This window comes from Beta vulgaris, chromosome 4 (assembly GCF_026745355.1).
Source record: "Beta vulgaris subsp. vulgaris cultivar EL10 chromosome 4, EL10.2, whole genome shotgun sequence".
Taxonomy (NCBI): domain Eukaryota; kingdom Viridiplantae; phylum Streptophyta; class Magnoliopsida; order Caryophyllales; family Amaranthaceae; genus Beta; species Beta vulgaris.
The window spans coordinates 25,933,661-25,961,541 of NC_079205.1; the positions used below are offsets into that span (position 1 = coordinate 25,933,661).

General features: G+C 36.5%; 3 protein-coding genes and 1 long non-coding RNA gene across 4 annotated transcripts; 2 read left to right on the plus strand and 2 right to left on the minus strand.

The window, feature by feature from the left end:
* Nucleotides 1–1,862: 1,862 nt before the first annotated feature.
* On the plus strand, nt 1,863–2,366 carry LOC130591094 (uncharacterized). The gene has a single exon (XM_057394008.1). The coding sequence runs from the start codon at nt 1,863–1,865 to the stop codon at nt 2,364–2,366; it is 504 nt and encodes a 167-aa protein (XP_057249991.1).
* Nucleotides 2,367–8,581: 6,215 nt separating this feature from the next.
* LOC125496579 (uncharacterized) lies at nt 8,582–8,992 on the plus strand. Its single transcript, XM_048642084.1, has one exon. The coding sequence runs from the start codon at nt 8,582–8,584 to the stop codon at nt 8,990–8,992; it is 411 nt and encodes a 136-aa protein (XP_048498041.1).
* An 11,349-nt stretch (nt 8,993–20,341) lies between these two features.
* Nucleotides 20,342–22,425, minus strand: LOC104884098 (uncharacterized). Its single transcript, XM_057393763.1, has 6 exons — nt 22,098–22,425; nt 21,802–21,981; nt 21,605–21,715; nt 21,461–21,526; nt 21,275–21,373; nt 20,342–20,541 (listed from the first exon to the last, which is right to left on the minus strand). The coding sequence occupies exons 1-5, from the start codon at nt 22,331–22,333 to the stop codon at nt 21,328–21,330; spliced, it is 639 nt and encodes a 212-aa protein (XP_057249746.1). The 5' UTR covers nt 22,334–22,425; the 3' UTR covers nt 20,342–20,541; nt 21,275–21,327.
* A 683-nt stretch (nt 22,426–23,108) lies between these two features.
* On the minus strand, nt 23,109–27,625 carry LOC130591245 (uncharacterized). The gene is made up of 4 exons (XR_008968989.1): nt 27,441–27,625; nt 24,102–24,454; nt 23,716–24,009; nt 23,109–23,621 (listed from the first exon to the last, which is right to left on the minus strand). It is a non-coding gene; the product is annotated as an uncharacterized LOC130591245 (long non-coding RNA).
* Nucleotides 27,626–27,881: the final 256 nt, after the last annotated feature.

The following is a 27,881-nucleotide window of genomic DNA, read 5'->3' on the forward strand; positions in this document are numbered from 1 at the left end:
GCCGACCTTATCCTTTTTGACCAAAAGGACTTTGACGCTATCTTGGGAATGGATTGGTTAGCTAAGTATAAAGCCAAAATCGAGTGTCATAACCAGAAAATATCTCTTAGAGGACCAAAGGGAAATAGGATATCTTATAAAGGCATAATCTTCCAGCCTGATGTCAAAATAATCTCTGCCCTGAACCTTCAAACCTATCTTAGAAAAGGCTACCCAGTCTACCTATGCCAAGTAAGGGATGTGAGCATGGAAAACGAGGAGTTGACTCAAATTCCGATAGTAAAGGAATTTCCGGAGGTATTTCCCGAGGAGTTACCTGGAATGCCGCCTGTCAGAGAAGTGAACTTCAAGATCCACTTAACCCCAGGAACAGGACCTATCTCTAAGGCTCCGTACCGAATGGCACCTGCAGAAATGCAAGAATTGAAGGTGCATTGGAGGAATTGTTGGAAAAAGGGTACATTCGACCTAGTGTTTCGCCTTGGGGAGCCCCAGTACTTTTGTTCGAAAGAAAGATGGATCTTTGAGGTTGTGTATCGATTATAGAGAGTTGAATAATGCCACAGTGAAGAATACATATCCGCTCCCGAGGATTGAGGATTTGTTCGATCAACTTCAAGGTGCAGCAGTATTTTCGAGGATCGATTTGAGATTAGGTTATCACCAGTTACGAATTGCCGAAGAGGACATTCCGAAAACAGCCTTTTGTACGAGATATGGCCATTATGAGTTCACAGTCATGCCTTTTGGACTCACTAATGCGCCAGCAGCTTTCATGGATCTCATGAATAGAACATTCCGGCCATACTTGGATAAGTTCGTGATAGTATTCATCGACGATATATTGGTGTACTCGAAGGATAAAGAAGATCATGAGGCTCAGTTGAGGAAAGTATTGGAGATTCTTTGAGAAAAACAATTGTACGCCAAGTTCTCAAAATGTAAATTTTGGTTGGAAAAAGTATCATTTTGGGTCATGTGATATCAAAGGAAGGCGTTTTAGTAGACCCATCGAAGATTCAAGTGGTGACTGATTGGCCTCAACCTAAGAACGTCACTGAAATAAGGAGTTTCTTGGGTTTAGCTGGATATTACCGTAGATTCGTGAAAGATTTTTCAAGAAAGCCCAACCTCTCACTAACCTGATGAAGAAAACAACAAATTTCATTGGGATGATAAGTGTGAGGAAGCATTTCAAGAGCTGAAGAAAAGACTTAAACAGCCCCGGTATTGACATTGCCCTCTGGAGTAGAAGGATTTGAAGTTTATAGTGATGCCTCGAAGAAAGGATTTGGGTGTGTTTTGATGCAACATGGCAAAGTAGTGGCCTATGCGTCGAGACAACTAAAACCGCATGAGCAAAATCACCCTACTCATGACTTGGAGTTAGGACGATCGTGTTTGCGTTGAAAATTTGGAGACATTACTTGTATGGAGTGCAGTGTAAAGTCTATACAGATCACAAGAGCTTGAAGTATCTGTATACGCAACAGGAGTTGAATATGAGGCAAAGACGTTGGCTAGAGCTTATAAACGACTATGATTTGAAGATAGTGTATCAAGAAGGAAAAGCGAACAAAGTAGCTGATGCGTTGAGTAGGAAGAGCGCTCATTCGCTAAACGTGCTGATTTTGGCAAATGATCTGTGTGAGGAGATCAAGAGATTGAATTTGGAGATTGTAGAACCCGGTTATGTGAAAGCTCAATTGAATGCTCTTACTGTTGGACCGGACATATTTGAGGAGATTCGAGAGAAATAAGCTGCCGACAAGTGGCGGAGTAAGTTAAGAGAGATGAAAGAAAGTGGTCAAGCACCATAGTTCGAGATCGATGAAAATGGAGTTGCAAAGTATAAACGAAGAATGTGTGTACCACAAGACGAGGAGCTCAAGACGCGAATTCTAAGGGAAGCTCATTGTTCGCCGTATTCTATACATCCAGGACGAGATAAGCTTTATAAGGTTTTGAAGAAGCCCTTTTGGTGGCCTAGGATGAAGCAAGAAGTAGCCGACTTTGTGGCAAAATGTTTAACCTGCCAGAAGGTGAAAATACAGCATATGAAGCCTGGAGGAAAATTGCAACCGTTGGAAGTGCAGGATGGAAATGGGAATCTATCTCTATGGATTATTCACGGGATTACCGAATACGAGATCTGGAAAGAATGCAATATGGGTAATAGTGGATCGTTGACTAAGACAGAGATTCGTGGCAATGAAGGATACTTGGTCGTTGAAAAGTTGGCTGATGCTTACTTTAATGAGGTAGTTAGGCTACATGGTGTTCCGAAGGACATCGTTTGGATAGGGATTCGAGATTCTTATCTAAGTTCTGGAAACAGCTTCAAACAGCCGTGGGTACATTATTGAAATTCAGCACAACTTTCCACCCGACAACAGATGGTCAAACAGAGAGAACCATTCAGACTTTGGAAGATATGTTGAGAGCATGCGTGATGGATTTTGGAGGGTATTGGGATGATCATTTGATGTACATTGAGTTTTCGTACAACAATAGTTATCACTCGAGCATAGGAATGACACCTTATGAGGCGTTGTATGGACGGAAATGTAGGAGTCCTATATGCTGGAGCGATGTGAACGAATCATTGAATTTAGGACCGGAAATGATAGAAGAGACTATCAACAAGGTGAAGCTGATTCAAGAGCGCATGAAAGCAGCTCAGGATCGACAAAAATCATATGCCGATCAAAGGAGACGAGATTTGGAGTTTGCTATTGGAGAGAAAGTGTTGCTGAGAGTTTCACCAACCACTAGTAGAATAAATCCTATTTGCTGCGGTAATATTGTTGCGGTTTTACCCCTACGCAGCAATATATCACGTTAAAAAAAAGAAAAATCTAAAATAACCATATTGCTGCGGTTTCGGCCGAAAACCGCAGCAATATGGTTACAACGGAATTTTTTTTGAAATTTTTTGACTATTTGACCAAATATATTGCTGCGGTTACCGACAAAAACCGCAGCAATATATTAATATAATATAAAAAATTATTATTTGAACCTATTGCTGCGGTTCCTAAAAGAAACCACAGCAATAGGGTTTAAAATTTAATAATAAAAAATTCTAGGGTTTTAATCCCTCCCTCTCTACCACTCTCTCATTTCACGCCCTATTCAAAACTTCTCTCTTCCTCTCTCTCTCCTCCTCTCTTCCCCTCTCTCTCCTCTCTACCCTCTCTCATTTCACGCCCAGAATTTCTCTCTTCCTCTCTCTCTCCTCTCTACCCTCTCTCATTTCACGCCCAGAATTTCTCCCTTCCTCTCTCTCTTCAGAGTTCCGGTCGTCTTCAACCACGTGCCGTTCGCCAGATTCAACGCCCTTCCAGTCATCGGCTGTTTGTCTTCTCCCTTCGAGTCGTCGACCGTCGTCCCACGCGAAGTCATCTCAGCCACCACGTCGTCCCACGCGAAGTCGTCAGATAGGTCGCTTCAGCCGCCTTCGCCGCGCGTTCCTCTTCTGTACCGCAATCTCTCTTCGCCGCAGATCTACTGAAACCGGTTCGTGGCTCGTGGCTTCCTTCGCGATTTTTCAGTTTTGTTTTAGATCCACTGAAACTCATCTCGTGAGTCGTGGCTCGTGGCTTCCTTCGCGAAATCCGGTTCTTCATTCGCAATTTTTCAGTTTTATCTTAGGATCTTTTTATTTTCAGTTTCTTTTTTTTCATTTTCTTTTTTTTTCAGTTTCTTTTTTATTTTCATTGTATTTTTTTTTATGAGTTATTTAGTTGTAATTCAGTTTTTTTTTTAATTTTTGCTTTTTTATTTTACTTTTTGATTTTTTATATTAGTTATGTAACTAGCTTTTTTTATTTTTATATATTAATGAGATTCATATGTCATTTTATTTTAAGTTCATCTGCGAATTTGGTAGATAGTGTATGGGTTAGTGAGCTGATTTTAATATTTCAAATTTTAGTACAAAACGCAAAAAAAAATAAAAATATTTTACCTGTACCAGGACATATTGCTGCGGTTTTGGGTAGGAACCGCAGCAATATCTTTCATTTTTTTTAATAAAAAAAGCATATTGCTGCGGTTTTGGGTAGAAACCGCAGCAATATGTTGTTATATTGTTGCGGTTTAAAATCGCAGCAATATAATTAATACATATTGCTGCGCCCTTAATTGCTGCGCGCCCCAAACCGCAACAATAGGACACTTTTTAACCTCAGCAAGTAGCATTTATTCTACTAGTGAACCAAAGGAGTAATGAGGTTCGGTAGGAAAGGAAAGCTAAGTCCTCGTTATATTGGACATTATGAGGTGTTGGAGAGAATTGGACAAGTGGCTTACAGGTTAGCCTTACCTACAGATTTAGCCAAAGTTCATAATGTTTTTCATGTGTCTCAACTTCGTAAATACATCTCTGACCCCTCCCATGTTATCCAACCTGAAATCATTGAATTAGATGAAACCCTCACTTTTGAAGAACGTCCTGCTAGAATCCTTGATTCCATGTCGAGAAATACCCGAAACAAAGCAATAAAGGTAGTCAAAGTTTTATGGTCTAATCATCTAATCGGGGAAGCAACTTGGGAAATAGAAGACGACATGAGAAAGCGTTATCCTGAACTCTTTTCTGAGGTACGATTATTGAGTTTCAGGGACGAAACTCCTTAAGGGGGACTGAATGTAATACTAACAAAGCGCAAAGATATTGTTTCATTATTATTAAACATCTAACTTTAAAGATCGAGGACGAACTTTGTTTTTAAGGAGGAGCAGATGTAATACCCCGAATTTTCAAAGAATTAAGATTTAACATTATTTCCACTTAAAATTATTTTATGATAATGAGATTTTATTTGTTAACTATGTTTATTAAAATAATGATTTCATTTAGTTTTTGATTATTTTAACAAGTTTCAAATAAATCATTTACTTTTTTATTATTCATTTCATTATTTCTAAATAAATTAAACTCTTTATTTGATTATGGATACTCTTATACAAGTTGTCATCCATGTTGTCCATCCACATTGTAATCCAAAGCCCAATAATCCATAGTCCATATGTCCTTTGGCCAAAAAAACAAGGTAAATTAAAAACAAAAAAATGAAAAACAATTTTCACCATCTTTCTCCCTCCTTCCTCTTCTTCTGATTCAGCATTAAATGAGTTAATGGGTCATCAATTTTCAACTTTTATCAGTAGAAATTCAATTTTCCCAACCACAATATCAGATTTAGGGGTAAATTTTTCAAAGGCTAGACTCCATAGCCCTCTCATCTCTCACATCCACCATTAATGGCCTTAACTAAACTTCAATTTTCTGTCCAACCTTCACGATAAATACTGAACTTATTCACTAAAATCCTCAAGCAAACAATCAAAAAAAAAGGTTTGCTTCAAACTCTCTCCCTCTTTAAATTCTGAATTTCTTTTTTTTAAAGGTTAAAATAGAAAATTGAAAACCCAACATTATCACCACCTTCGAACCACCATTCCTCCACCATCTCAAACCGCCGGAAAACCTTCACCACCACTCGAAAACAAACCGACCACCCTCGAACCACCTAAGTCACGCCACACCGCGACAAACACCTCACCCTCGCAACTTCGCGCGCCCCCCCTACAACCCGTCGCAGCCTCCTCTGCTGCGTCGTGACCCACGCCTAACCCAGCATCCCTCCTCGCCTGAATTCCGCCGGAAATCACCGGCCGAAACGACCCACAAAACTCCTCTTCGTGCTCCTTTTCGTGCTCCCCTGCTTTCTCCCTCCGTTTCTATTTTTTTCTGTTTTATGAAACTGATTCAAAGAATCAGTAAAAGGACACCCCCTTCCCCTTTTAAATGATTTTATTTGAGTTTTGTTATTTTACTTTTATTTTAAAACTAAAACCCATAAACTTCCTAAACTAGCTACATTAATTAAGTTAGTGTATTTTGTTAATCTTTTACAAACTTGATAATGTTTTCTAATTTTTTCTAAATTAAAACAAGGAGTAATAAAGTTAGTTTTCTATGTTTAAAATAGTTGCTTAAGTTAATAAAATTAAGTTGAAGTAATTTTATGAATATTTAAAATGATGTCATATATAGTGTGAAAACTATAAAACTTTGATTTATAAACTCTCTTAAGTTCATTAGGAATTTCTCTAAAGTTATTGGATTATTTAAATTGCTTATTTTATAAAAAGGGGTTATTTAGGAACTAACTTAGATCTCATAATATTCATTGTAGACTCCGATTTCGTAGACAAGGACTATCAAGAGCGCTAATACGTTCGTGAGGTTAACTTTGGGCACGCCGTATTCTATACATCCAGGACGAGATAAGCTTTATAAGGTTTTGAAGAAGCCCTTTTGGTGGCCTAGGATGAAGCAAGAAGTAGCCGGCTTTGTGGCAAAATGTTTAACCTGCCAGAAGGTGAAAATACAGCATATGAAGCCTGGAGGAAAATTGCAACCGTTGGAAGTGCCAGGATGGAAATGGGAATCTATCTCTATGGATATTATCACGGGATTACCGAATACGAGATCTGGAAAGAATGCAATATGGGTAATAGTGGATCGTCTGACTAAGACAGTAAGATTCGTGGCAATGAAGGATACTTGGTCGTTGAAATAGTTGGCTGATGCTTACTTTAATGAGGTAGTTAGGCTACATGGTGTTCCGAAGGACATCGTTTTGGATAGGGATTCGAGATTCTTATCTAAGTTCTGGAAACAGCTTCAAACAGCCGTGGGTACATTATTGAAATTCAGCACAACTTTCCACCCGACAACAGATGGTCAAACAGAGAAACCATTCAGACTTTGGAAGATATGTTGAGAGCATGCGTGATGGATTTTGGAGGGTATTGGGATGATCATTTGATGTACATTGAGTTTTCGTACAACAATAGTTATCACTCGAGCATAGAAATGACACCTTATGAGGCGTTGTATGGACGGAAATGTAGGAGTCCTATATGCTGGAGCGATGTGAACGAATCATTGAATTTAGGACCGGAAATGATAGAAGAGACTATCAACAAGGTGAAGCTGATTCAAGAGCGCATGAAAGCAGCTCAGGATCGACAAAAATCATATGCCGATCAAAGGAGACGAGATTTGGAGTTTGCTATTGGAGAGAAAGTGTTGCTGAGAGTTTCACCAACCACTAGTAGAATAAATCCTATTTGCTGCGGTAATATTGTTGCGGTTTTACCCCTACGCAGCAATATATCACGTTAAAAAAAAGAAAAATCTAAAATAACCATATTGCTGCGGTTTCGGCCGAAAACCGCAGCAATATGGTTACAACGGAATTTTTTTTGAAATTTTTTGACTATTTGACCAAATATATTGCTGCGGTTACTGACAAAAACCGCAGCAATATATTAATATAATATAAAAAATTATTATTTGAACCTATTGCTGCGGTTCCTAAAAGAAACCACAGCAATAGGGTTTAAAATTTAATAATAAAAAATTCTAGGGTTTTAATCCCTCCCTCTCTACCACTCTCTCATTTCACGCCCTATTCAAAACTTCTCTCTTCCTCTCTTCTCCTCCTCTCTTCCCCTCTCTCTCCTCTCTACCCTCTCTCATTTCACGCCCAGAATTTCTCTCTTCCTCTCTCTCTCCTCTCTACCCTCTCTCATTTCACGCCCAGAATTTTCCCTTCCTCTCTCTCTTCAGAGTTCCGGTCGTCTTCAACCACGTGCCGTTCGCCAGATTCAACGCCCTTCCAGTCACGGCTGTTTGTCTTCTCCCTTCGAGTCGTCGACCGTCGTCCCACGCGAAGTCATCTCAGCCACCACGTCGTCCCACGCGAAGTCGTCAGATAGGTCGCTTCAGCCGCCTTCGCCGCGCGTTCCTCTTCTGTACCGCAATCTCTCTTCGCCGCAGATCTACTGAAACCGGTTCGTGGCTCGTGGCTTCCTTCGCGATTTTTCAGTTTTGTTTTAGATCCACTGAAACTCATCTCGTGAGTCGTGGCTCGTGGCTTCCTTCGCGAAATCCGGTTCTTCATTCGCAATTTTTCAGTTTTATCTTAGGATCTTTTTATTTTCAGTTTCTTTTTTTTCATTTTCTTTTTTTTTCAGTTTCTTTTTTGTTTTCATTGTATTTTTTTTTATGAGTTATTTAGTTGTAATTCAGTTTTTTTTTTAATTTTTGCTTTTTTATTTTACTTTTTGATTTTTTATATTAGTTATGTAACTAGCTTTTTTTATTTTTATATATTAATGAGATTCATATGTCATTTTATTTTAAGTTCATCTGCGAATTTGGTAGATAGTGTATGGTTAGTGAGCTGATTTTAATATTTCAAATTTTAGTACAAAACGCAAAAAAAAATAAAAATATTTTACCTGTACCAGGACATATTGCTGCGGTTTTGGGTAGGAACCGCAGCAATATCTTTCATTTTTTTTAATAAAAAAAGCATATTGCTGCGGTTTTGGGTAGAAACCGCAGCAATATGTTGTTTATTGTTGCGGTTTAAAATCGCAGCAATATAATTAATACATATTGCTGCGCCCTTAATTGCTGCGCGCCCCAAACCGCAACAATAGGACACTTTTTAACCTCAGCAAGTAGCATTTATTCTACTAGTGAACCAAAGGAGTAATGAGGTTCGGTAGGAAAGGAAAGCTAAGTCCTCGTTATATTGGACATTATGAGGTGTTGGAGAGAATTGGACAAGTGGCTTACAGGTTAGCCTTACCTACAGATTTAGCCAAAGTTCATAATGTTTTTCATGTGTCTCAACTTCGTAAATACATCTCTGACCCCTCCCATGTTATCCAACCTGAAACCATTGAATTAGATGAAACCCTCACTTTTGAAGAACGTCCTGCTAGAATCCTTGATTCCATGTCGAGAAATACCCGAAACAAAGCAATAAAGGTAGTCAAAGTTTTATGGTCTAATCATCTAATCGGGGAAGCAACTTGGGAAATAGAAGACGACATGAGAAAGCGTTATCCTGAACTCTTTTCTGAGGTACGATTATTGAGTTTCAGGGACGAAACTCCTTAAGGGGGACTGAATGTAATACTAACAAAGCGCAAAGATATTGTTTCATTATTATTAAACATCTAACTTTAAAGATCGAGGACGAACTTTGTTTTTAAGGAGGAGCAGATGTAATACCCCGAATTTTCAAAGAATTAAGATTTAACATTATTTCCACTTAAAATTATTTTATGATAATGAGATTTTATTTGTTAACTATGTTTATTAAAATAATGATTTCATTTAGTTTTGATTTATTTTAACAAGTTTCAAATAAATCATTTACTTGTTTTATTATTCATTTCATTATTTCTAAATAAATTAAACTCTTTATTTGATTATGGATACTCTTATACAAGTTGTCATCCATGTTGTCCATCCACATTGTAATCCAAAGCCCAATAATCCATAGTCCATATGTCCTTTGGCCAAAAAAACAAGGTAAATTAAAAACAAAAAAATGAAAAACAATTTTCACCATCTTTCTCCCTCCTTCCTCTTCTTCTGATTCAGCATTAAATGAGTTAATGGGTCATCAATTTTCAACTTTTATCAGTAGAAATTCAATTTTCCCAACCACAATATCAGATTTAGGGGTAAATTTTTCAAAGGCTAGACTCCATAGCCCTCTCATCTCTCACATCCACCATTAATGGCCTTAACTAAACTTCAATTTTCTGTCCAACCTTCACGATAAATACTGAACTTATTCACTAAAATCCTCAAGCAAACAATCAAAAAAAAAGGTTTGCTTCAAACTCTCTCCCTCTTTAAATTCTGAATTTCTGTTTTTTTTAAAGGTTAAAATAGAAAATTGAAAACCCAACATTATCACCACCTTCGAACCACCATTCCTCCACCATCTCAAACCGCCGGAAAACCTTCACCACCACTCGAAAACAAACCGACCACCTCGAACCCACCTAAGTCACCCACACCGCGACAAACACCTCACCCTCGCAACTTCGCGCGCCCCCCTACAACCCGTCGCAGCCTCCTCTGCTGCGTCGTGACCCACGCCTAACCCAGCATCCCTCCTCGCCTGAATTCCGCCGGAAATCACCGGCCGAAACGACCACAAAACTCCTCTTCGTGCTCCTTTTCGTGCTCCCCTGCTTTCTCCCTCCGTTTCTATTTTTTTCTGTTTTATGAAACTGATTCAAAGAATCAGTAAAAGGACACCCCCTTCCCCTTTTAAATGATTTTATTTGAGTTTTGTTATTTTACTTTTATTTTAAAACTAAAACCCATAAACTTCCTAAACTAGCTACATTAATTAAGTTAGTGTATTTTGTTAATCTTTTACAAACTTGATAATGTTTTCTAATTTTTTCTAAATTAAAACAAGGAGTAATAAAGTTAGTTTTCTATGTTTAAAATAGTTGCTTAAGTTAATAAAATTAAGTTGAAGTAATTTTATGAATATTTAAAATGATGTCATATATAGTGTGAAAACTATAAAACTTTGATTTATAAACCTCTTAAGTTCATTAGGAATTTCTCTAAAGTTATTGGATTATTTAAATTGCTTATTTTATAAAAAGGGGTTATTTAGGAACTAACTTAGATCTCATAATATTCATTGTAGACTCCGATTTCGTAGACAAGGACTATCAAGAGCGCTAATACGTTCGTGAGGTTAACTTTGGGCACGCGTCATGAGGTAATCTCCGATGTCCATCTAAACATAGATCCCGCTAGTGTAAAATGAATTGATTACGTGATTATTATGTGCTTATAAAATTTATAAGTATGGACTTATTTATGAGTTATCGATTTAATGAGGATTATGAATACGAATGACAAATGGACAATGACTATGGATTTTCGATTATGAACATGACTATGGACGATGTACGATATGACAACGATGTTTATTATAACGTTATTAAAATCGGTTAATGTTATTAATAATGTTATGATTATTATTACTATTATCATCATTATTATTATTATTATTATTATTATTGTTATTATTATTATTATTATTATTATTATTATTATTATTATCATTATTATCATTATTACGATTATTATTATTACTATATATCATTATGATTATCATGAGTATTATTATCGTTATTAATATAGAGATTTTATGGAAGTTGAATTGATAAGAAATTGTGATAAAGAAATGATTATGAATCTGAAGTGATAAATGAAATCAAGTGACGGTTGTGTTTATGAAATGAATTATTGAAATCTCTATGAATGAATTGAGATTATGATGGATTGAATATGTTCACACTGGTTTGAACAAGATGACGTAAATTGAATAAGATGACGTAAATGTATATGTGAATTATGTGATGACGTGAATTAAAAGATATAAATCACGTAAAGTGAAATATATCGGAGGGAAATGATGAACAGGTTGCCCTGTATGAGTGGTTCAGCGGCCCCTACAGGTTCTCTGGTTACTATGCTGATTATTCTGTTACTGTCTTTCTTCTATCTTGTTGTGATCCAAGTAGAAGGGGTGTGCACACTAGGGACTCTGTTATTATGGCCATTATGATTTTTCGTAGGTGGTTACAGGGGGTTTCCCCGGCCTACTATGTTGAAGTAAGTGGTTACAGGGGTTAGCCCCGGTTTACTGACGTTCTCTTTTCTCTCCTTGAATAACTGGACCAATTGAATTAATGATATGATTATTCAGTGTATATATATGTGTATATGTGTTATGACTTCCAAAACTATTAATATACTATTTTACGAAGTATTTTAACTTCAGGAGTTGGAATTACTCAGTTTTTCTGATTTTTGGGAGTTTGTCTCTCTTGTCTCTTTCCAATGTATTTGTGCAGGTGGGTGATCGATCGGGGGGAACAAAAGGGAGATCACTTAGAGTTGTCATCCACTTAGCATATGATTAGTTTCTGCTGGAACTCTGAAACACTTAATTAATTAGTATTGTTTAATGAACAATTTACTTAGTTGTATTGATTAATGAATTTGAGTTGGTGTGTTGTAACTTAGCCTTGCATTTATTTGCAAGGAGATAATTGCGGCGATAGCACCACCTCGTCGAGTCGAACCCCCGTGGATTTATTTTTCCCCCAAAACCCGAGTTTTATCGAATGGAAAAGGGTTCGGGTCGGCGAGGGGGTGTTACATCATTCTACTACTCTTCAAATACAAGTGGGGAGTTTCAAAATTGCACTCAGGACATGCAAATTTATCTTGGTTTTCCAACCAGACAACATTGAATACCCTGGAAAATCACTAATGGTCCACATTAATGCAGCATGCAATTGAAAAGTTTGATAATTGTACTTATCATATGTTTGAACTCCATTATTCCACAAATCTAAAAGTTCTTCCTTCAAGGGTTGCATGTAGACATCAATATTATTGCCTGGAGACTCGGGACCAGGGATCAACAAGGACAACATAAGGTACTCCTGCTTCATAAACATCCAAGGGGGCAAATTATAATTGATTAAAACCACAGGCCATGTGCTATGTGCAATGGTCATTGTTCGAAAAGGATTGAACCCATCACTAGCTAAACCCAACCGGACATTTCTAGAGTCCTTGGAAAAATTTGGATACAAAGAATCAAAATTTTTCCATGTCAATCCATCTGCCGGATGACGTAGATTCCCATCTTCCTCACGTTCATCAGCATGCCAAGCCATGGATTTTGCTGTCTGGGAACACATGAACAACCTTTGAAGTCTAGGTTTCAATGGAAAATGCCATAATACCTTGGCTGGAATGCGAGACTTCTTCTTAGAAGGCTTAGCTATACCATTTCCTTGATTCTCTTCCGGTTGTTTCCATTTTGATGTATGGCAAACATGACATTCTTCTGCATCTTCATATTCTTTCCAATATAACATGCAATCATTAGGGCATGCGTGAATTTTCCGATAATCAAGTACCAAATCTCTTATTATTTGTTTAGCTTCATTAAAATTTGAGGGAAGGTTGGCATTGGGAATAACCTCTTTCCAAAGCTTAAGAAGATCATCAAAAGCCACATTACTAAGACCATGAAGAGTCTTGTAAAGGAGGAGTCGAATGATGAAAGATAGCTTTGAAAAGGTCTTACATCCAGGAAATTAAACAACTCTTGGTTGCCTTCTTCCACCAATCTATGAAACTTTCTAGCTTCCTCATTTGGCCCTTGGGAGTTCCCAGCCCCCACTATGGGCTCTCTGAACCGATCATGCATTAATTCATCTATGCTATCATGCATGACAAAGTTATCTTCTTCCATAACATCGACTAGCCCCATGGATACATGGTCCTCCCCATGGAAACTCCAAATTTAATAGTCATCCACAAAGCCATTCACTTTTAAGTGATCATAGACTTCACATCTATGACACCAATACCGATTCTTACATTGCTTGCATGGACATCTAATTTGATTCCCTAAGGATGCCTTAGCAAATGAAGCATTAAGGAAATTAACCAATCCATTTTCAAATTCAGGCAAGCGTCTAGGTAGCCTCATCCAACTCCTATCCTCCCTCATACTAGCCTGAAATTTTTAGTCAACTAACGTGAAATTTTAAATTTAAATGACAAAATTTCATACATAAAAATATAAATGATATATCATTGACAAACACTTTAAATGAAAACCATTATCATCAATCAATGAAACTTATATAGTTGAAATACTACTATAACCGCACGAACAACAATATTATAGAATTACCATTAAAATTTAACCCAATTATTGTAATTGACTCCACGATATGCATAGAATTCATGAAGATGAGAAAAGTTTTCAATTGCCAAAGCCTTTGAAATACTAGCAATGAACCTTGAGATAACTTAGTCTTACGGTGCCAACATTAGTCAAGTTTAAATTTACAAAACAAATGGCATCACAATAATAGTTGCAAAAATAGAGCTATACATCAGTGATGCAACAACGAGCACAACAATAATGTCGACCAACAATAGAAGAATAAAAAAAGAAACATCAAACCTAGCATCCGAAACTTTAAACTTAGAAGCAACTTAAAATAACAAAGATAAAACATTAAGAGTTACAATAGCCAAAAGATGATGAGTTAATCTCAATCACCTTAGTTATAACTTATAACACACTAAGACACTACATTTCTTAGACTTTTTGAACCATCCTTAATTTTCCCCCAAGTTTCTTCCAAAAATCTCCTGTGTTTTACAACATTTATTTGGACAGAGTCTGGGAAAGCTTCAATTTTCTGGGCTAATTTATGCATGCACAGCGCCTCAGGAGGATGGAACATTCAGGAATATGCTCTTGTGGAATAGAGCAGCTAGTTCAAAGTTATTGTGGGCTATCACTTTTAAAGGTGACACGCTCTAGGTTCAGAGTGTACATGCCTACTACATTAGCACATTAAGAGGCATACAACGGACAATATGAGGATTAGCAAGCAAGGTTCTTAGATGCTAAGGAAGATAATTGCAGCTAGAGAGCTACTTGGTAATTATGGAGGTTGGTATACTTTTATTCATAATTAGAGATTTTCCATTAACAACAAAATTCTGAGACTAAATCTTAGAAAACAGAACACTAAACTACTCTGATTATATACAAAAGCATATAGTTCCTCCCAAAATAAGTAGGATCGTGTCAAAATGAAGCATGCAGGCAAAGCCGATACAAAAGTGTGAATCATTTGACACAAACGAGAGTCGAGAGAAATACTCCACTAATAGTTTAACCCCAGCTGCAAATCTTGCCTTACTCAACAACTTACATCATCTAGAATCAAGCATATACCATTTAACACATAACTATCCAAAATATAGACAATTTGGCCATAAATCATTCACTTAAAGCAAACACAACAAAATTTTAAATCGTCCAGCAAGACATAATTCAAGGCTCAAATTCACTTAAACTAAATAAAGCCAACCAATTTGTTCACAAATTACAATAAAAAACATAGTTCAAGTTACTTCATCTTAACTACCTAAACACAGATCAAACACTTGACATTATATGAGTGATGGGAACATACAATTGTACTCTTACTAGTTGTATCTATAGTCTATACTAATAATAAAAACCGTAGCGATTCGTCGATTCGACACATTTCAGATCTCACTCCTCTCCCATGCAAATAACTTCCGTTCCCATGAACCCATTCAGTTAATCAAATGCACACTGTCAGGCCCATCCCTGAGCCAGGGAAGAAGGGGCAGCCGCCTTGGGCCACGAATAATAGGTCATTCATTCCAGATTTCAAAAATTGATTTGATGAAACAAACAAAAACAAATGAACAATTGCATGAAAATATGCGCATCTACAAATTGCAACATGAATGTTCTTATCATTTGATTTCATGAAACAAACATGAATTTAAGAAGTTATACCAAAAATTCGAATCTTAAGTTTATAACATGTAAATTATCCCTAAAAACATGAAATAACATAACATGAGATGGAGAAATCATAAGTTGATATCATGAAACATACAATAATAATCGCATGAATAATCACATGAACTAGATCTTAAAAATCGCAAAGAAATGAAATTTCACATGAAAAAATCGCAAATAAACATCGTCTAAACAAGTAGATTCATCTAATGGGGAAAAAAAAGGAAAATTCAGCATGATAACCATATATCATAATATAGCCCGAAAATAAGAAACTCATATGGACGCTTACAATTTGGAGATAAAACGACTAGAAATCAGAAAATTAGCTCAGAAATCGCCCAAACTTTTGATTGAAATATAGCCCAGAAGCTTTCCGTATGTAAAAGATGAAGGTGATGAAATTGATGAGCATAATTCTCAAATCAAAAAAAAAATTCAAACATAATAAGATGAAAAGCGAACACTTACAAATTTTAGGGTAAAAATCACCCAAATTTCGTGAAACCCTTGCTGAAAATTCCCCCAAATTTCGTGAACCCTAGCTCAAAATTCGCCAAAAATGCCTTTTTCCTTTCTGAAATTCATCACAGCGAGTAGCAGATTAGTATATACGAATGAAGAATTAAATTATGAAGAAATTCGAGTTAGAATTGAATATGGATGAAGTAGTTGCAAAACTAATCTTCTCGGAAGTTTGAAAGAAACTAAGAAATTGCAATAATGGCGGTTGAATAAGCTGTTTTGTTAATTTTTGAGAAATCTTCAATGGCATTTGTTTGAGAAATCTTCACTGGTTGAGGAATGAAGTTTATGTTTTTCTTTTTGAAACGAGGAATGAATTTGTTTAGGGGAAAAATTGGGGATGGCGCGTTATTTTTGGATAGCCCGCTTTTGTTTTTTTGTTTTATTTCCTACAATGCAATGTTTTTCATAAAGTGTTGCTTGTAAACGGTGCTTAAATCAGTAGCAAGCAACACTTCGGCTAAAACGTTGCTTAAAATGTTGCATTAGATTGTAATATGCAACGTTTCGATTAAAAGTGTTGCAACATTATACTATTTGTTAAATAATGCAACACAAAAAAAAGTGTTGCAACCATATTGTTGCAATAGCCCAGTTATGTAGTAGTGTAAACTGAAGCATAAACAAACAACTGAAACACATAAAAAATCACATGAATCATTAAACAAACCAAATAAACAAATTAAGCAATTCAATAACAATCTGAAAGAATTTACACACCAACTGAAAGAATACAAGAATCAACTGAAAAAATACAAATATCAACTGAAAACGTCAAAAAATCAAAGAAAAACAAAATCAAAAATACCAAATGAAAGGAATAAATGTCTAAATGAAAGAAAAACAACATCAACTGAAAACATATGTGAATAATACAAAATAACAATTAAAATACACCAAAAAAAACAAAATATATAAGTGAAACAAGGACATCATCAACTGAAACAAAAAACATAATAAAATGAAAGAAGTACAATAATCAACTGAAAACGTCAAAAAATAAAGAAAAACAAAATCAAAAATACCAAATGAAAGGTAGAAATGTCTAAATGCAAGAAAACAACATCAACTGAAACATATGTGAATGATACAAAACAACAATGAAAACACACCAAAAAAAAACAAAATATGTAAATGAGACAAAGACAGCATCAACTGAAACAAAAAACATAATAAAATGAAAGAAATACAATAATCAACTGAAAACATTAAAAACTAAAGAAAAACAACATTAAAATACCAAATGAAAGGTAGAAATGTCTAAATGAAAGAAAAACAACAACAACTGAAAACATATGTGAATGATACAAAACAACAATTAAAACACACGGAAAAAAACAAAATATGTAAATGAGACAAAGACAGCATCAACTGAAACAAAAAACATAATAAAATGAAAGAAATACAATAATCAACTGAAAACATTAAAAAATAAAGAAAAACAACATTAAAATACCAAATGAAAGGTAGAAATGTCTAAATGAAAGAAAAACAACAACAACTGAAAACATATGTGAATGATACAAAACAACAATTAAAACACACGAAAAAAAAACAAAATATGTAAATGAAACAAAGACAGCATCAACTGAAACAAAAAACATAATAAAATGAAAGAAATACAATAATCAACTGAAAACGTCAAAAAATAAAGAAAAACAACATTAACATACCAAATGAAAGGTAGAAATGTCTAAATGAAAGAAAAACAACATCAATTGAAAACATATGTGAATGATACAAAACAACACACTAAGAATTTCATAATCACCATCTTTCTCTTTCTTCTTCCCAGCAGTAGACACAACCAAATATTTTCCTAAAGATGCGTCAGTCTTCACCTTGTTCGACTTCGGGCTGCATTACAGTTACAACAACACACTAAGAATTTGAAAAAAAAAAATGCAGGAAAAATCAAACCAAATTATACCTAGAAACTTCATTTCTGATCCTCTTAACCATATTTGCGATGCAACAGTAATCAATTGCGAACCAAAAAACAAAGTAAATTTCAACAGTAGAAAAGCAGAAAAATTAAGAGCAAAACTAGAAATAATGAGAAATTAAGAGAGAAGAAACAGTTTTAAAACTAAAAAGAATCAAGCACGAACTACATAAGAAATAATGAGAAATTAAGAGAGAAGATATAGAGGTTTTTACTTTTTAGGCATACTATGGTGAGTAGTGCTTTAATAAAAAATATTTATAAATTGATATTCTCTGATGATGTATGTTTATATCTTTAATTATTCATTATCCCAACTGATTGTGCTTCCCAAAAAAATTAAAAAAATGAATATTCTGTAATTACGGTTTTTTAATTCTTTTATGGTTTGTAATGCATGTTATTTGATTTGTTATTGCAACTGAGATTTTAGATAGTAAGAATCTTGTGAATCTTTGTTTTTATAGTTATTGATTAAAAATTCATTTAGTCATTTATTTATATTTTCAATTGTGAGTTTCCTCTTTTTACGCATTTTTATGTATGTCTTTTTGGTATGTAAAACTTTCTTTACTACCCATATTTATAAATAAGGAAAGAATTTAGAAAATCTTTTCTTTATTATTTTTTGTTAGATTAAGGTATATAAGTATTTTTAAGAGGGGACACCATAACTCACTCCCTTGGCTTATATAATAGAGATAACATTGTGATTTAACTCATTTATAGCAAAAGTAGATACAAGGTTAACTTATTCAGAGTTAATCGAAAGGTTAACTTATTTTAAGAAGAACACGTAAAGGTTAACTTATTAAAAATAATATTTCCTATCTTTAATTGATTATTTAGTAAAAAAATATATAAATTAGATATTTTGAAAGTGATGCGAAATCGGGACCCATGTCAAAACCCAAAAGAGCTAAAACAATCGAACAATGGATATAGACTTTTAGTCGAAAGATTCACTCTTAAAATTGAAAGAATTGGGTTGTTTTTGTAACACCCCGATAATTCTCTCTTTTCCAAAAATACTTTTCAATTATAAAACTTAGAGAATCATCGTCAAAGCATTATCGACCGTATGATAACGTATCGGCTTATTTAGAATTTTGCAGCGAAAAACATATAATTAACTTTAGAATTGAAATATAACAAATAACAAAGTAACCCTAAAACCAAACAACACTGTTAACATTAACTTCAAACCAAACTTAAATATAAATGTATTTACTTTATGACAATAAATATATCAATATGCTACACAAGCTCTCCATTCCTGAAACCTTATGTGCATAATCTGCACACCTGTAGATGTCAATGCACTAGAGAAACTGCTCACCAAGAATGGATCATCACAGGATCAATAAAGCAAATCCATGATCAACAAAAACAAACAAAGCACATAATCAACAAAGCAGAGTACTATATAGTAATAAATAAACATTTCTAACATGATACTAATAAATATTAAGAAGGGATAAATAACATAACAATCTGGAGATTACTTTTACTTAATTAAACTTTAACAACCTTTTTATTACTTCAATGGAATGGTCATTGGACCGATTTGTCTAACTAAAAACCAACCTTCACCTAGAAAGACGAAATACGGGCGCGACTCCATATTCCAAATGACCTACGATATCGAGGAACCTTTTAACGAAAATAGGAACAATGATCAATCCAATTCCCAAAAAAAAGTCATGGCACGCTCACCATGTACCCCAACTCCTGGTTGTCCAACTTCAGACGTACACTAGTCTAAAGTTGATCACTATCCAAGTTTCACTTTACAGATTTACCAATTATTACGTGTTATGACACACAAGCAACATAGACAATATATAATCAAGATTCCAAAACTTTATTTCTTTTATCTTAGGATTAAATAAGTGATCATACAACTTATAACCCAAGATTAAAGTGAAGGGATGCGTTTTTAGGTAAAAGCGCAGCCCTTCTAAGCATGAAGGGCTGCGTTTTTTTAAAACGCAACCCTTCCTACTATGAAGGGCTGCATTTTTTTCAACAAACGCAGCCCTTCACTTGTAGAAGGGTTGCGCTTGTTGAAAAAAGCGCAGCCCTTCTTGTTTTAATTTTTTTTTTTTTTGAATATTAAATCTACTGCACACCCCCAGCCCACCCCAGCCCTTCCCACCCCCACACCCTGCCAGCATGCCTTTCCCACCCCCTGCCCTGCACCCAGCACAACCCCACACACTGCCCACCCCAGCCCTTCCCACCCCTACACCCTACCAGCCTTTCCCTGCCCACCCCTACACACCCCCTGCCCACCCTTGCCAGCCCTGCACACCCCCACAGCCCACCCCTGACACCCCTGCCCACCCCTGCACACCCCTGCCCACCCCCCTGCCCACCCCTGCACACCCCCTGCCCACCCCTGCCCACCCCCTGCCCACCCTACACACCCCTGCCCACCCCCCTACACCCCTGCCCACATGCCACAGCCCCTCCACCCAGCAGCCCCCCCCCCCCCCCCCACCCAAAACCTCCCTTCGACACAAAAAAAACCCGATGAAATATGCAATAATATATGACAAGTGGAGAAAGGTAATAATTAACTTCATTATTTAATAATGTAAAAAGTGTACATAGAATTGATACAAACTAGTAGATTCGAGCTAAAATGTATCATAAGCAATCATCGGTAATGTGGGACGCCAACTTATCCCGAACTTTAGCTATTTCTTCTTTGGTGAAGTTCTCCAAACATGGTGTGGATTTCTTCTTATAAACCTTGCAAAACTGCCAAGACATAAACACATATATAAGAATTCAATCATTTTACCGTAGTTAGTAGTTCTAAAAATGACATATACCTTCCCGAAATTCAATCAAAAATAAATGCAAGCCTAAAACTCTACACACTAGTTATAATATATCTTATTTTATCATATTCAAAGAGAAAATGAAGTTAAATGACTCGAGAAATAGGAATTGGATGCAAAAAGGCATAAATAGGCCTTAAATCACATTTATGTTCCCGATATACAACCTACAACAAATGAAGCCTAAGAATCTAAACAAAAGTTACATTATACCTCATATAATCATGGTCGAAGAAAATTTGGGGATAAATGACTCGATAAGTACGATTTGGGAGCGAAAAAGGCGAAAACAGGCCTAAATTGACCTTTTCGTTCATGCTATGCAACAAACAACAAATGCAAGCCTATAACTCTACACAATAGTTAATTATACCTCATATAAACATGTTCAAAGAGAATTTGGGGTTAAATGACTCGATAAGTACGATTTGGGAGCGAAAAGGCAAAAATAGGCCTAAATTGACCTTTTCGTTCCCGAAATGCAACAAACAACAATTGGAAACCTAAAAATCTACACAATAGTTACATTATGCCTCATAGAATCATGTTCAAAATGAATTTGGGGTTAAATGAATCAATAAATACGATTTGGAAGCGTAAAAGGCAAAAATAGGCAGAAACTAACATATACTAATTAATAAGTTACATACCTTTTGAAGATCATCAACTTTAGTGCAACTGTTGACGATATCGAACATGAACCTCATGACATAATACCCACACGCAAGTCCACCTTCTTATTGCGGACACTAAATTCGCCAAAGGATGCAATAAATGACATTGATGTTAGATGTGTATTATGTGTTTATATAAGGAAAAAAAATTAGTCATGTTACCTCGACTGAATGCCAAAAGAGATTTTGTGTGCTCGAAGTCCTATTGCATTAACATCCTTCATCACACTACATAATACATTATTATAAATTAGATGTACATTTAATATTAATAAGTGCGCATATATTGAGTTTCGATTAGGCTACCTATTTAACAATGATTTGACTAGTAAGGACCGTGGTGGTTGTTTACGTAACGAATCAAAGTGGTAGGCTTCGTTACATGACAAACATATCGCAATCAGTGTCCAATGATTCCTACAACAATAAAATATAGTTATTATTAATCGTAGAATAACTAATAGGTTAATTTAATTAAAGTAAAGTGAGTTTAAGAAGCATACGTTTCAATATGAGGGAGAAGAATGATTTTATATCCAAGACGAGAACATGCTTTCAAAGAAGTATTGAGATACTCTTTCAACTCCCTTTTGTTTCTTAAGCAACTGTCATCTCGTACTATGCTTGGACATAACCAACCAAACATTGGCTCACTAGATGCAATCAACTCATTGTATAATAACCTGAGAAATCATATTGATTAAAAGAAAACTTACTTATTATGGAAGTTAGTTGAATTGAAAACTACTTAAGGCATATGTATATTAATGTATATTTAATTTATATACTAAAGTATTACCTCATGAATGTTTGTATCATGGAAACATTCAACTCTTCCCCACAGAAGAATTGTTTAATATCAAGCTTAGAAATGAAGGTCGATGTATCCTCAAAGTAGTGGAATTGTTGGTGCGACAAATGAATCTCAACCATTGCTTCATCGTCTACATCGCTAGCGCACTCATGTAACCAAAAGCACGTAGAACTAAGGCCTTGCACCTTCTCTATCTCCGTAATAAGTGGACACTTTGCCATAGAAACTTTATTTCCTCCACATTTCGTTCACCTTCATCACGTCGGCCTTCCTCAGGTGAACATGCCTTCTTTCCTTCCTGTCGGCCTTCCCCGAAACCTAGTAATTAGTTAAATTAAAAGATATTACTGACAATCATATATAGGAACTATAAAAGAAAACAATAAATAATATATATTATAATATATATATATATTATTTAATCATATATACTCATCTGATAACGCACCAATGCACGGCACCATAGAACATAACTGCCAAGGCATCAGTCACTGAAGTAGACCAACTTCTGGCCGGAAGAGGTATTCTTCGAAACCAGGCACAACTCTGAAACGCTGACCACATAGTGAATATCAGCCATGATGGTTGTGCAATCGTACCGTCCTAGGGGGTTTGTGCTGGCCATAAGCAACGAGAATGAAACTAGCATGACCATCTCCTCGAGCTAATGCTCACATGGTGTCTCTTCTTAAAAAAAACTCTATTTATAGTTAGTCTATGAAACAACATATATATAGTAAGAATTTCATGCATTTAAGAACAATAGTTGTGATATTAAGTGATTACCGTGAACTCCGGAACTGGATCAGGCTGCGTAGGTTAAAACACTGCCCTCCTTGAATGCACGAAAAGTCGGTAAGCCCATTTGCGCCAAAATGGCGTTGAAATTCTGTGTCATCTCCTCTCTGAGCTCCTCCCGAATTGCAGCTTTCATAGCCTCCACATCTATTGAAGCTACCGAATTCACACTGGAGGCACTGGATTTTGACGTAGTAGTGTATTGATCACCATACACCTTTCTCACCCTGAGGCGGACACCTCCTACGCCCCTCACACGTCCATATTTGTCCCGTCCTAAAGTCTTGTGTAAGGCATCAATTTTGTTCTTTAGGAATGAACTCACCAGTTGCCTCCTTTTCCTTCAAGCCAATCTACATAAGGATAAGAGAGAAATGCTCGTAGCGCACAAGTTATATTATATATACATATTATATAATCATATAATATGTACTTACAATGGCATTAGCTATCTGTTGTGTTCCGGGATCAGGCAAGACTCTCTGTCCCTTTGCATCAACCCCATGCATCGAACACCACCAATCGAGCACTCTATCTAGTTGCCGAGGCTGTGCAACTGTCGTCGTAGAGCTTGTCCCCGTTGCCGTTGTCGACCCTACCGTGGGGTAATGGCTATACATCCACGTATCTCTCGCCTAACCGTATGACTGAGCACCCAGATGATGTAATACTTCCTAGCTTTTGCACTCGCGCTACTTTTCTCACGAGTTGCTTAAACACACATTATAAACAAAGGTTAGGTATGGTGTTGTACAATAATACAGGATCAAAGAGTATTAAACCTTAGCTAGTAAAATATTCTTACAACAACTTCCGGGGTTGTTTTTTGTGCAACAAATGCTTGCCACTCCTCAGGTTTGATATTCCTCCATATCTGATATGGTAACTTGGAGGGTGCCTCAGATGATGTGTCCGGTGTAGCCTCAGAACCGGTTTGTGTTTCTCCGCCGTAGATGTTCTTTTTCTTTGTACCCACTACTTTTGTCCGCTTAGTGATCCACCCCGACACTAACTTAGCCTTGAAATCTCTGAATCACTGGGCAACCGCGGATAGAAACACATTCTTCTTGGCTTCATCATTTTCAATATTGAATTGATTCTACAAAAAACGCATTTCACAAATTAGTAAATATTACACATATATTTAACTAAAGTATTAAGTAACTAAACGTTATTGTACGCGAAGCTTACCATAGTATCTTCCCAAATCATCTTTTTGAAAGACTCGGGCACCTCTTTCCATGAGTGGAAAATGGAGAGCTTATGCATGCAAATCCCAACTTGCATGGCATACTTTTAACGCCATTTTCCACAAGGTTGCCCCAAATGATCATACTCCAAAGTCATTAGGGTGGGTTTCCCTAGTGACTTTGTAGGTCCCCTTCCTTTTCTCTTTTTCGTCGCCAATGACTTCTATCCCTTTGTGCATCTTTTTTTCTTCACGGCGAGCTCGAACCAATTTACCCCGCTCCTTTTGGTAATCGAAAGACTCATCCTCGGTAGTGTGTTCCGCACTCGTATCGGTATGCACCTCCGCCATGTCCCTGAAATTATACAAATATACGCATTAATAAAAAAAATCACATTTAGGGAGGGAGGGGGCAGTGCAGTGGGGAGGGGGCAGGGGAGGGGCATCAGTGGGGAGGGGCTGTGGGAGGGGGCAACAGTGGACGGTGCAGGTGTGTGCAGCAGCTGTGGGGAGGGGCGAGAGTGGGGAGGAGGCTGTGGGGAGGGTGCAAGGGTGTGTGCAGCAGCTGTGGGGAGGGTGCAATGGGGAGGGTGCAGGGGAGGAGGCTGTAATGGGAGGGGCAGCAGTGGGGAGGGGGAAGTGGGGAGGGGGCTGTGTAGTGAGGGGGGCTGTGGGGAGGGGCAATAGTGGGAGGGGCTGTGTGGAGAGGGAGGGAGTGCAGGTGGTGGGAGGGGAGGGCAGCAGGGGGTGTGTGGGGAGGGTGCAGGGCAGTGGGGTGGGGTGTGGGGACGGGAAGGCAGTAGTGGGGAGAGGGGAGGTGCTGTTCAAAGCCTAAAAATAGGCCTAAAATCACATTTATGTTACCCAAATGCAACAAACAAAAAATGCAAGCGTAAGAATCTACACAATAGTTACATTATACCTCATATAAGCATGTTCAAAGAAAATTTGGGGTTAAATGAATCGATAAGTACGATTTCGGAGCGAAAAGGCAAAAATAGGCCCAAAATGGCATTTTCATTCCCAAAATGCAACCAACAACAAATGCAAGCCTAAGAATCTAAACAATAGTTACATTATACCTCATATAATCATGTTCAAATAAAATTTGGGGTTAAATGACTCGATAAGTACGATTTTGGGAGCGAAAAAGGCGAAAATAGGCCTGAATTGACCTTTTTGTTCCCGATATGTAACAAACAACAAATGAAATCCTATAACTCTACGGACTAGTTAGATTATACCTCATATAAGCATGTTCAAAGCAAATTTGGGGTTAAATGAATCGATAAGTACGATTTGGGACCGAAAAGGCGAAAACAGTCCCGAAATGGCATTTTCGTTCCCGAAATGCAACCAACAATAAATGCAAGCCTAAGAATCTAAATAATAGTTAAATTATACCTCATATAATCATGTCAAAAGAAAATTGGGGGTTAAATGATTCGATAAGTATGATTTGGGAGCGAAAAAGGCGAAAATAGGCCTAAATTGACCTTTTTGTTCCCGATATGCAACAAACAACAAATGAAAGCCTATAACTCTAAACACTAGTTACATTATACCTCATATAAGCATGTTCAAAGAAAATATGGGGTTAAATGAATCGATAAGTACGATTTGGGAGCGAAAAGGCGAAAATAGGCTCGAAATGGCATTTTCGTTCCCGAAATGCAACCAACAACAAATGCAAGCCTAAGAATATAAACAATAGTTACATTATACCTCATATAATCATGTTCAAATAAAATTTGGGGTTAAATGACTCGATAAGTACGATTTGGGAGCGAAAAAGGCGAAAATAGGCCTAAATTGACCTTTTCGTTCCCGATATGCAACAAACAACAAATGAAAGCCTATAACTCTACGGACTAGTTACATTATACCTCATATAAGCATGTTCAAAGCAAATTTGGGGTTAAATCAATCGATAAGTACGATTTGGGAGCGAAAAGGCGAAAACAGTCCTGAAATGGCATTTTCGTTCCCGAAATGCAACCAACAACAAATGCAAGCCTAAGAATCTATATAATAGTTAAATTATACCTCATATAATCATGTTAAAAGAAAATTTGGGGTTAAATGACTCGATAATTACGGTTTGGGAGCGAAAAAGGCGAAATTAGGCCTAAATTGACCTTTTTGTTCCCAATATGCAACAAACAACAAATGAAAGCCTATAACTCTAAACACTAGTTACATTATACCTCATATAAGCATGTTCAAAGAAAATACGGGGTTAAATGAATCGATAAGTACGATTTGGGAGCGAAAAGGCGAAAATAGGCCCGAAATGGCATTTTCGTTCCCGAAATGCAACCAACAACAAATGCAAGCCTAAGAATCTAAACAATAGTTACATTATACCTCATATAATCATGTTCAAATAAAATTTGGGGTTAAATGACTCGATAAGTACGATTTGGGAGCGAAAAAGGCGAAAATAGGCCTAAATTGACCTTTTCGTTTCCGATATGCAACAAACAACAAATGAAAGCCTATAACTCTACGGACTAGTTACATTATACCTCATATAAGCATGTTCAAACAAAATATGGGGTTAAATGAATCGATAAGTACGATTTGGAAGGAAAAGGCGAAAACAGTCCCGAAAATGACATTTTCGTTCCCGAAATGCAACCAACAACAAATGCAAGCCTAAGAATCTAAATAATTGTTAAATTATACCTCATATAATCATGTTAAAAGAAAATTTGGGGTTAAATGACTCGATAAGTACGATTTGGGAGTGAAAAAGGCGAAAATAGGCCTAAATTGACCTTCTTGTTCCCGATATGCAACAAACAACAAATGAAAGCCTATAACTCTAAACACTAGTTACATTATACCTTATATAAGCATGTTCAAAGAAAATATGGGGTTAAATGACTCGATAAGTACGATTTAGGAGCGAAAAGGCCAAAATAGGCCCGAAATGGCATTTTCGTTCGCGATATGCAACAAACAACAAATGAAAGCCTAAGAATCGAAACAATAGTTACATTCTACCTCATATAAGCATGTTCAAAGAAAATTTGGGGTTAAATGACTCGATAAGTACGATTTGGGAGCGAAAAGGCGAAAATAGGCCCGAAGTGGCATTGTCGTTCTCGAAATGCAACCAACAACAAATGCAAGCCTAAGAATCTAAACAATAGTTACATTATACCTCATATAATCATGTTCAAAGAAAATTTGGGGTTAAATGACTCGATAAGTACGATTTGGGAGCGAAAAGGCGAAAATAGGCCTAAATTGACCTTTTCGTTCCCGATATGCAACAAACAACAAATTAAAGCCGTTTCTACACAATAGTTACAAATTGGAGAAATTACACAAACCTGAGTTTATATCTCATGATTTATTGACCTTTCCGCCGTTTCTTAGGATCCTTAAGTACATGTATCCATTCCGTGTGATCTACACGCATATAGTTCTCCGACATATTCAGATCATCTTCCACAGTAGTTTCAGGATAGGTAAAGGGGGGAGGTCCTCAAATGCATCATATTCTTCCTCATTATCAACATCACCAATACCGAGGATACTCCTTTTCCAGGTACAACAATTGACCACTTATGATCAGCAGGATCAGTTACAAAAAATACTTGCTTGACTTGTGATGCAATTACAAATGGCTCCTCAGTTTCACGTAGACGACTAAGGTCAACAAGAGTGAAACCCAAGGATCATCGTTTCTTACACAACGTCGATTATTGTCAACCCAGTGCAACACAAGAGGCAAATATTAAAAGTACAGTAGTCCAGCTCCCATATTTCTT